Raw genomic sequence first — 12,598 nt, forward strand, 5'->3', positions numbered from 1 at the left:
ATTCCTTCTAGAAGGAGAACTGGCTCAGGGAGGAAGGTGCTAGTCCTGTCTTCCCCGTCAACTATGGGGAGATGTTTCTGAAGAAAACCTGGTTAAGAGCAAGGTTTGGCTTGCTGAGGGTGAGGGCCACAGCCATGGGTCATGAGGAGCAAGGCCTACTCACCCAAGGAAGGAAGACGCAAGTGCCAGGGCTGGTTTAGGGCCGGAGCCTCAGTGTCTCACAACTTCTCACCTTTTTTTCCATGTCTGAAAAACAGCACAAAGCCCCCGGCCCCGTGCCCCCACAAGTGCTTAGCCTTTCTCCAGCATCCAAGCTTTTTGGACTCCTTGTCCAGCCCTTTGACCAAGTGTACAAACCACAGGGTCAGCAACACTCCCCAAAAGACAAAGCCAGGTGTCAGTCAGGTTGCCCCAAACATTCAGGCTCAATGGCAGCCCCTCTGCCCAGGAAAGTAAAGGCAAGTCTGTGCCTGCTCAGCCCCTCCTCCTGTGGCCTCCCCACAAACACCCTACTTCCTCCAGGGAACCCACCTGCAGAGGTGGAGGAGAGGGAGGGGTGCCTGCCAGGAGGTGGGATTTTGCCCACCGCCCACCCCTGCCCGTGTGGCATAGCAGAGACCTGTCCGTTCTGTTGTTCCAGGTGGCCTGGTGAGTGCATTTAGGGCAGACCCCACACTGATCTGACATTCCTAGCGGGGTGGAAACCTAGGGAAGAATTTCCTTTTGCATTTCATCAATCCTGGGTGCAAATCTCAGTCCAGCACCTTAGCTGCTGAGGGGGCACTAGCCTTCAAGGAGAGCACAATGTTCCTGCCATATAAATCCCTGCTGTGTCACTAGGTGATTGCCTTGCCTCGTGTTGCGTCCACGCTGGTGCTACTCAGGGCTCAGGAAAGCCCTCCACGCCACAGCTCCTTGTTCCCTGTGCTGTCTCAAAGACTCCCAACTCACTATAAAGTCTCCTTCCCAGGCACTCTGGAAGGTCCTAGCTCCTGGCCGCAGGTTGGGCTCAAGAGACATGGTCAGCTGCTCCTCGGACCCCCAGCTCACCTGTCAGGATGGTATCCATCTTTGCCACCACGTGTCGCGCATTGTCCACACTGAAGCACATTGGGGGTTTAAATTTCAGGACATTCCGCCCAGGGCCGTCTGTGCTCAGCAAAATGTAGTTCTCTTTCAGCCTGTGAGGATAGGACATGGCAAGGCCCTGCGGCCCAGCAGCCAAGGAACCCTTCACAGAGCCTCAAAGTCTGTCCTGGCTTCAGCCAACCAGCCCCTGGGAGCCCCACCCCAGACCAGGTCCCACAGGGACACAGCACTGGCTACCTCCTCCCGAACTGCCTGCCTGCTGGTCCTTGTTCACCCAGCACTAAGGGCTCCTGTGTGGGGTGCCCTGCACCTGGCCCTGAGCCTGCCACCCTCCATCCCACCCCTACACCCCAAGCAGGGGCCTCCTCTCATCCAGCCCTGGAGTCCCGGCCTGAGCCATGACAGGCTGTGGTTAGGACGTGGCCAGCCAGCATTCCTGTACCGCACCGATGCTGCTGGGCTGATACAGCGAACCCCTGTGCCCCCTCCCCAGCTCCAGGAACTTCTCTGCCAGCCCGGTTCTGCTTCCTGCCCCAGAGTCATCTGGACATCTCAGAGGACTCTGCAGTTTTCATTTCCAGTTCTTTCTAGGAAGATAGCTTCACCTCCTTAATAGTAATGGTACCTAAGGACATTAACAGTCCACGTTTGCACTTCAACCTGGGAAGATCATTTGGCCAGAAAGAAAGGGTCTGAGGTGATTGTATTTACATTCTGACCCCGACTTCCATTCTCTCTCATTTATTCCCTGGGGTCCTCCAGATGCCTGCACCCAGACAAGGAGCAGGAGACCTGTCCGTACCAAAGAAAACCCGGCTGCTGTGCCCATGGGGAGCCCCAAGTCTGGCTCTGCCACGGGCCCTGGCATGGCCGTGAAAGTAGCAGCTTCCCCGAGGCAGCCAGGTGCTGTGGGACGTGGCTTTATGGTCTCTGAGCCCCTGTGGTGCTCGCATCCTCGGCTGGGAACCACCCACACCCATATGAGGCCCTGCCGCCAGGCACTGGCCACCAAGCGGACCTGGCCACTTTATCAGTGTGTGGAGTCGGGGTGGGGGTACACAGAAGGGGGGCCCCTTCCCCGCTCTGGCCCCGATGCCAACTCCTTCAGGCAGCCCTCTGTGGCCCTGAGGGCCCAGGGACACAGTGGCAATGGCAGAAGCAGGACAGCAGTTCCTTCCCAGTCAGGGGACACTGCAGAGGCAACTCGGTTCGAGAAATAGTACCTGGATACCACGTAGTTTGCCTCCTCAGTTGCTGGTGTCCTTGTCGCTGGGTCTTTGATCAGGTCCACACCGATAAAGAGCCCGATGCCCCTGGAATGGAAAGGCAACATCTTAGGAAGCCAGGCCGGAGGGGCCATGGGCCCTTGTGCTCCCCCTCTGGCTGGGCCTGCCCAAAGCACCAGTCCTGTGCCTCCGCTTCCTGGGGAGCCTGAGGGCTGCACAATCCTTGGAGGGTGGAGGGTGGTGATGCAGTGCCAGCAAGTGACTTTGAGGAGAGGGGCCCCAGCTGTGACAGAGGAAAGGTTGGGGGCCAGGGCTGTCTGCCCCCGGTTTCTCCTGCCCTAGAAGCGCCATCTCGGGCAGCAGCACCCCTCAGAACTTTAGTTCCTCCTTTGTGGAGAGGGGTGACAATGAGGTGACAAAAGAAACCATGCTTGGCCCCGGGTTGGTGTTCAGTTAGCAGGTAAGGAGTGCTGTCCGAGCCTCACCTGACGTCACCGATGATGGGATGCTTGGCTTTCTGCTGTCGGAGGAGCTCCATGAGGACACTGCCCACAGAGGCAGCGTGAGCCCGCAGCTGCTCCTTCTCTAGAACATCCAGAACGGCCAGGCCCACGGCACAGGACACCGGGCTACCCCCAAACTGAGTCAGGGGACAAAAGGTGGGTCAGAGGCCCATAAAAGTGGGACCTGCTCCAGGGAGCGTGAGGGCTGCAGAAGGCCACACACATTCCAAGGGCAGTGACAGGCACAGGCCTGAAGCCCACAGAACTCCCGAGTACTTGGGGATAGACGGGGTTCTCCCGAAGCCCCCACAGGCTGTCCTCTTGCCTTTCCCAGTGCTAATGTGACTGGGACTCAGGGAAGCCACGCCAGGGGGTACAGAAGGATCTTCAAGAGGCAGAATTGGAGGAGAGGCTGTACTGTACATTCCCACAGAGCTGCCTTCCACTGAGAGGCTGTAAGGTTGGGGGGGGGGGCGGGGGGAGATGTCCCCTCCGGACACCTGGGAGCTCTTGCACCCTTTCTCCCACCGGCCCTGCAGGTGTCCGAAGGGGGACCTGTGTTACAGAGAGGGAAGAGTAAGGGTGTCTTTTGTAGACCATCTTTTTAATTTTTTAAAAACTATATTTAAAAAGAAAACTTTACTGGGGCGCCTGGGTGGCTCAGTGGGTTAAGCCGCTGCCTTCGGCTTAGGTCATGATCTCAGGGTCCTGGGATCGAGTCCCGCATCAGGCTCTCTGCTCAGCAGGGAGCCTGCTTCCTCCTCCTCTCTGCCTGCCTCTCTGCCTACTTGTGATCTCTCTCTCTGTCAAATAAATAAATAAAAAAAAAAAAACTTTACTGAAGTAGAGTTTACACACAATAAGCTGCAAATATTTACAGCACATATAGTTCAGTGCGATGAGACAAGTACGTATACCCGTGGTGCCCCCACCACAATGAAGAGACAGGACATTTCCATCCCGTCCCAAAGATCCTTGTGCCCCTCCACTGCTGGCTCAGGTGACCACTGACATGCTTTCCGTCACCACAGTTTTGCTGTTTCTGGAATGTTCTCTCCTGTGCCTGGGTGCTTCTGCTTAGCATGTTTTTGCGATTTCCCATCTCGTCCTGTGTCTCAGTAGCATGTTCCTATTACTGGTGCACGGAATCCCACTGTACAGACATACCATTCTTTGTTTCTCTAATCTCCTGTTAATGGTCCCTTGGATTCTTTTGATTTTTGGCTATTATGAATAAAGCTGTTTAAGAATATTGATAACAAATCTTGGTGTGAACAGATGTCCTCATTCCTCCTGGGTAAATATCTAGGAGTGGAATTGCTGGGTTGTAATCATAAATGCAGACTTGGCTTCATAAAAAACTGAAACTTTCCCGAGGTGCTTATATCATGTTATGTTCCCACCACTAGCCTACAAAATTCCAGGAGAGCTCCCATCCTCAAAATGATTTGGAATTGTCAGTTTTTTTGACTGTAGCCATCCTAACGGGTGTCTGGTTGTGTCCTGTAGATCATTTTCAAACTGGGTGAGCAGAGCCCCGTATCTGAGATCATAAAAAGCCATGAGGCAGATTTCTGATATGTCCAAATTATGTGTGGAATAGACACACAGGATGGACTGAGGCTACTTACTGTATAATGCTATTAACCATGAACTTGTTAAAAGGTGGAGTGTAGGTATTAATAGCATCTTTTGTTTAACCCACTGAGCCACCTTGGCGCCCCAATAGCATCTTTTGTTTAGAATCATGACATGGCCAAGGCAATGAATGCTGAACTACCACGGTAGGTAGGTGGTTGTCCCAAGATCACCCCAGAGGAGCAACAGGAAGAAAATGAACAACAGGAAGAATGAGCAGGAACAAATGAGCAACAGGAAGAAAATGAACAAGTTCTGGGAATCCAGAAGGTCATGTCTACACAGAGGGATATGCGCACGCCCTGTACCTTATGTATGTTAGGGAAGGACCTGAAAAGCTCTAAGCTCTCGCCATTGGCTGCCTTGAGGCGCTGCAGAAGGAGGAAGGAAAGGCTGAGACAGTTGTGAGCTGCTTGGCTGAGTAGTAGTCAAGGCATGGGACCTTCTATCTCACACACATGGGACCACTTGTCAAAGGCATCGAAGGAGCTATCTGTCCAATCACGAGATGATCACTAAGCCAACCAAAGACTACAAACTTTACACAGTTCAGAAAAGGCACTAAACGAACAACAATAAAAACACCATACGGAGGGAATATGATTTCTAAAGTTGACAGAATATATTACTTAACATGTCCAAGAGAAAATCATGAAACTTCCAAGCAAAGAAGAAAGCATGACCCATATATGGGGGTGAGGAACAGTCCCATAGACACTGTCCCTGAGGAAGCTGAGATAGAGATCTTCTTAGACAAAGACATTAAATCAGATGTTATGCTTGTATTAAAACAACTAAATGAAACCATATTGCAAGAACTCAAAAGCAAAGCATGAAGACAATGTCTCAGCAAACATGAGTATCACTGAAGAGAAATTTTAGAAAAGAACTACAGAAAAATTCTGGAGTTGAAAAGCACAGTAAGTGTAATGAAAAATTCACCATACAGGCTCAACAACAGATTTGGGCAAACAGATGAAGGAATCAGCAAATTTGAAGATAATGTCAACTGAGACTGTCCAGTCTGAAAACCAGAAAGAGGAAATGAATAGAGCTTCCACAGCCTGTGGGACACAATGAAGCAAACCAACATCTGCATATGGGGGGGTCCCAGAGGAGAGGAGAGGGAAAGACACCCAAAGACAAAGAGGGTGGGAGAAATGGGTAAAGGTGGTCAAAAGGCAACACATTTCCAGTTATAAAATAAGTAGGTCATGGGGATGTAATGAACAGCATGGTGACTACAGCTAGTAATATTGTATTATATATTTGAAAGTTGCTAAGACAGACCTTTTTAATTTAATTAGCCAACATACAGTACACCATCGGTTTCAGATGTGGAGGTAATTCACCAGCTGCATATAACACTCAGTGCTCATCATATCATGTGCCCTACTTAATGCCCACCACCCAGTTATCCCATCTGCCTCTGCCCCCAACAACTGTTTGTTTCCTAGAGTTAAGAGACTTTCATGGTTAAGACAGATCTTCAAGGGGCGCCTGGGTGGCTCAGAGGGTTAAGCCTCTGCCTTCGGCTCAGGTCATGATCTCAGGGTCCTGGGATCGAGTCCCACATCGGGCTCTCTGCTCAGCAGGGAGCCTGCTTCCTCCTCTCTCTCTCTCTGCCTGCCTCTCTACCTGCTTGTGATCTCTGTCTGTCAAATAAATAAATAAAATCTTTAAAAAAAAAAAAAAAAAAAAGACAGATCTTCAAAGTTCTCTTCATAAGGAAAAAAACTCTACTATGTGACGATGGATGCTAACTAGACTTGTGATCATTTCACAAGATACACAAATAACTGAATCATTATGTTGTGTGAGACTAATAGAATACTGTATGCCAATTATGTCTCAGTGGATAAAAGACAAACCTGCAGTAAGCAAGAGACAACAGATTTGTCTTGTGCAGGAGCTGGGCGACAAGATTAACAGCTGAGTCCTCATCAGAAACCATGAAGGCCAGACGCAGTGGGATGACATATTTAAAGTAATCAAAGAAAAAGACTGCCAGTCAAAAATTCTACATAAAAGCATCCTTTCAAAATGGGGAAACTAAGACAACTCCAGACAAATAAAAACTGAATGTGTCCCGAACATATACTTCACAAAAAATACTAATGGTATGTCTTCAGACTGAGATGAAAAGACACATCGGATAGGAACACCTGGGTGGCTTAGTCGATGAAGCCTCTGTCTTTGGCTCAGGTCATGATCTCAGGGTCCTGGGATCGAGTTCCACATTGGGCTCTCTGCTCAGTGGGGAGTCTGCCTCTTCCTCTCCCTCTAACTGCTTCTCCCCCTGCTTGTGCTGTCTCTCTCTGACAAATAAGTAAATAAAATCTTAAAAAAAAAAAGACATCAGATAATAACTCAAATCCACATGAATAAAGAGGACTAATAAAGACACAAAGGGGTTGAAAGCAGAAGGGTGGAGAAGGTACACCATGCAAACAGGAACGAGAAGAGTCAGAGTAGCCATACTAATATCAGACATAAAAGATGTGAGAATTACAATTGCATTAGCAACAGAGAGAAACATTCCATAATGCCACAAAGCAATCTATCAAAAGGATTTGATAACCATTACAAATTCATTTGTACTTAAAAACAGAGCCTCAAAATACATAAAGCAAAAACTGACAGAAGTAAAAGCAGAAACGTACCATTCAGGGACCAATGGAGAGTTCAGTCTTTCATTTTCAGTAACTGACAAGAACTATACCGGAGATCAACATGGAAACAGAGGACTTGAAGGACACTATAAGTGGACTAGACCCAACAGACAAATACAGAGCACTCCAAAAAAGCAGAAAAAATCCTCTTCCCAAACACACCAATGGATCAAAGAAGTTGCAAGGAGATTTTAAAAATATAGATGAATGAAAATGAAAACATACAAAAACTTATGGGAGCAAAAGTAGTACTAATATGAAAATTTATGTCTGTAAACATGTATGTCAAAAAAGAAAGTTCTCAAGTGAATAGTTTAACTTTCCACTTTAAGAAAACATAAAAAAGAGCAATCAAAACCAAAAGCAAGCAGAAGGATGGGAATCCTAAAGATTGAAGTGGAAATAGAAATGCAGAAAAACAATAAAAAAGAATCAGCAAAATCAAAAGTGGGTTCTTCTTCTTTTTTTATTTTTTTAAAGATTTTATTTACTTGAGAGAGAATGAGAGAGAGAGAGCATGAGAGGAGAGAGGTCATCGGGAGAAGCAGACTCCCTGCCTAGCAGGAAACCTGATGTGGGACTCGATCCTGGGACTCCAGGATCATGACCTGAGCCAAAGGCAGTTGCTTAACCAACTGAGTCACCCAGGTGCCCCCAAAAGTGAGTTCTTTGAGAAGATCAATAAAATTAACAAACTTCAGCTAGACTGACCAAAATAAAGGCTCAAATGTCTAAAATCAGAAATGAAATAGGACCCATGACCACCAAACTAACAAACTTAATGAAGACAAAAGGATTATAAGGGAATCATATGAACAAATGTACAGTGACAAGCTAAATCACTAAGATGAAATGCACAAATTCCTAGAAAATAAAAAATACTGACACTGGCTCAAGAAGAAACAGAAAATCTAACAGACATATGCAAGTAAAAAGAAAAAAATACTAATAAGAAGTTCCTACAAAGAAAAGCCTAGAACCAGACAGCTCCACTGGTGAATTCTACCACAATGTTTAAAGAAGAATTACTGCCGATCTTTTGAAAAGCCTCCCAGAAGACAGAATGGGCATAGACATTTCCCAGCTCATTCTTTGAGGCTGGTATTACATCCTGATACCAAAACCTGACAAAGACATCAAAAGAAAACTACAGATCAGTATCTCTTAAGAATACAGATGTGGAGGAAAGGTTCAAGACAGAAGTATAGGAAAATCCTGAGCTCAGCTCCTCCCAGGGACACAACAAATCGACAACTACATACAGGATCATTCCCTCTGAAGGGGACCGAGAAACTGGATGAACAGAAACTGGATGTTCCTTCTCTGCAAGAAGGGACAGCAATGAGACAGATGGGAGAGACAGAGATACACAGGGGGCAGCATTTCGCAGGCAAGAGGGATCTTAAAGGCACAAAACGTTTTCCCTGAGGAGTGAGAGATTTGAGCTCCACATCAGGGACTCCAACCCTTAGATCCTGAACAAAAGAGACAAGATGCCCAAACACCTAGCTTTTAAAAACCAACAGCGAGTACATCTCAGAAACCTCTAGAACTATAGGGAAATGAGAACTTACTCTTTTTTTTTTTTTTTTAAGATTTTATTTATTTATTTGACAAACAGAGATCACAGAGAAGCAGGCAGAGAGAGAGGAGGAAGAAGGCTCCCTGCTGAGCAGAGAGCCCGATTCGGGGCTTGATCCCAGGACCCTGGGATCATGGGAAGGGACCATGCCTGGGAAGGCAGAGGCTTTAATGCAGAGCCACCCAGGCACCCCAAGAACTTACTCTTAAAAAGCTTACACATAGATCAACTTGACTTGGAACTTTACACTCTAGTGTAAAACACCAGATCGAACGTTACATGGGCTGCAGGTGAAGGAGTCCCACTTACTAATCTTGGAGGGTCTGCTGGAACCATAGGAGGCAGCTGGGCCCCTCTGCAAGGACTGACACAGTGGTGGCAGCCATTTTTGCTATCCTCTTCTGCTGTTCTGATCCTGGCACTGGTGGGTACCATTCTGGAACCCTCCCTCTAGACTGCTAACCCTAGCCAACTATGCACCTCAGCTGGGCTTCACAGCTGACCGACAGCCCCTCCCGCCAGCATGCTCACAGCAATACTAGCCGGGCAGGGGACCAGCCCCACCCAACAGCGCACCCACAGTAGCTGCAGGCCTGCCACAACATGAGGCGGCACACAGCCCACATAGGGGACACCCCTGGAGCACCTGGCTTTTGTGGCCAGGAGGGACTTCACTTCTGGGCCCCACAGGACATCTTCTACATAAGGCCACTCCTTCAAGATGGGGAGATGTAGTTGAACTACCTAATAGATACAAACAAACACAGAGAATTGAACAAAATGAGGAGACAGAGGAACATGTTCCAAATGAAAGAACAAGACAAAAACCTCAAAAAGAATTAGATAAAACGGAGATGCTTATCTACTCATCCACCCAATAAAGAGTTCAAAGTAACGGCCGTACAGATGCTTACCATACTTGGGAAAAGAATGGATAAACATAGTGAGAACATCAGCAGAGAGAGAGGAAACAAAACAAAACAAAACTAAACTAATCAGAGCTGAAGAAGACAATAATAAAAATGAGATATGCACTTGGGGGAATAGACAATAGATTAGATGATAAAGAAGAATGGATCAGTGATCTGGAAGACAGGGTAATGGAAATCATCCAATTAGGACTGTAAAAAGAAAAAAACTAAAAAAGGAGGATAGTTTAAGGGACCTCTGGGACAACATCAAGTGTACTAACACTCATTGCCTGCAGTTCCAGAAAGAGAAGAGAGAGTAAAGGGACAGGACACCTATTTGAAGAAATAATGGCTGAAAACTTCCCTAACCTGGCAGAAGAAAGAGACATACAAGTCCAGAGAGCACAGAAAGTCCAAGATGAACCCAGAGACTGCACCAAGACACATTATCATTAAAATGTCAACAATTAAAGGTAAAATTAAAAGCAGCAAAAGAAAAGGAACTTGTTATATATAAGGGAACCCTGATAAGATTATCAGCTAATTTTTCGGCAGAAACTTCGTAGGCTGGAAGACAGTAGCACAGCATATTTAAAGTGCTGAAAGGAAAACAAAAAAACCTTACTATCAAGAATACTGTACCTGGCAAGGTTATCATTCAGAACATAAGCAGAGATAAAAGAATTTCCCAGACAGCAAAGCTAGAAGTTCATCATCACTAAAGTGGCTTCACAAAAAATATTAAAGGAACTGCTTCAAGCAGGAAAGAAAAGACAGTAACTAGATAAGGAAATCTATGAAAGAAAACACTGGTAAAGGCAACCACACAGAAAAGGTAGTGGATCAACCACTTATAAAACTGAGGATTAAAGACAAAAGTACTAAAATCAACAACATCTCCAACAATAAATGAATACACAAAATAGAAGTAAAATATGCTATTGAAGATAAAATGTATGTGTGTGGGGGGTGGGGATTTATTTATTTATGAAAGATTTTATTTATTTGAGAGGGAGAAGGAGGAAGGGACGGAAGGGGAGAGGGTGAGAGGGCTAGACAGAGCAAGAATGAGCACAGGAGTAGGGGTGGGGAGGTACAGAGGGATAAGCAGAGTCCCTGTTGAGCAGGGAGCCTGGTGCAGGAATCAATCCCAGGACCTGGAGATCTTGACCTGATCCAAAGGTAGACACTTAACTGACTGAGCCACCCAGGTGCCCCCAAATGTGGTATTTTTAGAATGAATCTGAACTTAACCACCAACTGAAAATAGACTGCTATACACAGATTGTTATACATGAACCTCATGGTAACCACAAACCCAAACCCTGGAATAGATACACAAAAAATAAACAGACAGGAATCTAAACATAACACTAAAAAGTCATCAACTCACAAGGGAAGAGAGTAAAGAAAAAGGAATAGAATTGGAAAAACAACCAGAACACAGCAAACAAAATGTCAGTAAATACATACCTATCAATAATTACTATAAATGTAAATAGAATAAATGATCCAATCAAAAGACACAGGGTAGTTGCCTTTTTTTTTTTTTTTTGAGATTTTGTTATCATTTGTGAAATTAAAAACAAGCAATAAAAGGTAAAAATTGCCATACATTTTTTTGTTTTGTTCTCAGTTTCAATGTCCTCTTAAACGGTGGGAAACCCAAGACCAGTCCCGGGATAGGGAGTGGGAGGGGCTGTAGGGGAGCTGAGCAAGGCAGTGGGGAGGAGACAGGAGGAGCAGAGGCCAAGGGGACTGACCTGGGGTGGGGGTGGGTGGGGGAGGGGGCCTCCAATATCAACACCCGGTCTGAGGAATGTTTCAACTCTAACTAAAAAAAAAAGAAATAGGAGGAGTTACTTTTTTTCCTTTTTAAAAGTTTATTTTAAAAACATGAAGGGGGGAGGTGCCTGAGTGACTCAGTGGGTTAAGCTTCTGCCTTCGGCTCAGGTCATGATCTCAGGGTCCTGGGATCAGCCCCACATCGGGCTCTCTGCTCAGCAGGGAGCCTGCTTCCTCCTCTCTCTGCCTGCCTCTCTGCCTACTTGTGATCTCGGTCTGTCAAGTAAATATATAAAATCTTAAAAAAAAAAACAAAGACAAAAACATGAAGAGGGCTAAGGGTGAAAGGAAGAAAATGAACTGCTTTCCCCTGAAAGAGGCACCTTCAGGAAGGGATAGAGATTCACACACACACACACACACATATAATATATATAATTTTATAAAATATACACAATTATATATATAGTTTTATAGGTTTTGATTTTTGAGATTTTTATATTTAAAAACAATTTTTTTTGGCGGAGATTTATTTCTATATTCTACGGCTGGCTCAACATGAAAGATACCAATTTTGAAAGAAAAATGCATGACACACACAGAATTAGGGAGAGAGTGAGAGCCCAGCATTGCCCAAGGCCATGACCTTGGTGGCATGGTGGGTACCCTGTGTCTTTTGATTGGATCAAGTCCCACATCGGGTTCCCTGCTGCTCTCTGGGCTTCTGTCTCTCTCTCTCTCTGGAATACATAAATAAAATCTCTTTATTTAGAAAATAAAGATTTTATTTATTTATTTGAGAGAGAGAGAGACTGTGAGCATGAGCAGGGGGAGGGGCAGAGGGAGAGGAGGAAGCAAGCTTCCCGCTGAAGCCTGACATGGGGCTCGGTTCCAGCACCGTGAGATCATGACCTGAGCGGAAGGCAGACACTTAACCAACTGAGCCCCCCAGGCGCCCCAGACAAAATAAACTTAAAAACAAAAACTGTAATTAGAGACAAAGAAGGGCATTATATAATGAAGGGATCAATCCAATAAGAAGATAAAACACTTGTAAATATTTATGCTTCCAACAGAGGTGCACCTAAATATATAAAGCAAATATTTTTTTTTTAAAGATTTTTATTTATTTACTTGACAGAGAGAGATCACAAGTAGGCAGAGGCAGGCAGAGAGAGAGGAGGAAGCAGGC

General features: G+C 46.0%; 1 protein-coding gene across 1 annotated transcript in view; it reads right to left on the reverse strand.

The window, feature by feature from the left end:
- Positions 1–163: 163 nt before the first annotated feature.
- Positions 164–12,598, reverse strand: part of PHYKPL (5-phosphohydroxy-L-lysine phospho-lyase) — a 33,055-nt gene continuing 20,620 nt past the window's right edge. Inside the window, exons 9-12 of the mRNA XM_059416132.1 lie at positions 2,801–2,955; positions 2,313–2,402; positions 1,051–1,181; positions 164–246 (exon numbers count right to left, since the gene is read on the reverse strand). Coding sequence (XP_059272115.1) covers positions 197–246; positions 1,051–1,181; positions 2,313–2,402; positions 2,801–2,955 — 426 coding nt within the window. The 3' untranslated portion in view covers positions 164–196. The remainder of the gene's footprint in view (positions 247–1,050; positions 1,182–2,312; positions 2,403–2,800; positions 2,956–12,598) is intronic.

Source organism: Mustela nigripes, chromosome 12 (genome assembly GCF_022355385.1).
Source record: "Mustela nigripes isolate SB6536 chromosome 12, MUSNIG.SB6536, whole genome shotgun sequence".
NCBI lineage: Eukaryota > Metazoa > Chordata > Mammalia > Carnivora > Mustelidae > Mustela > Mustela nigripes.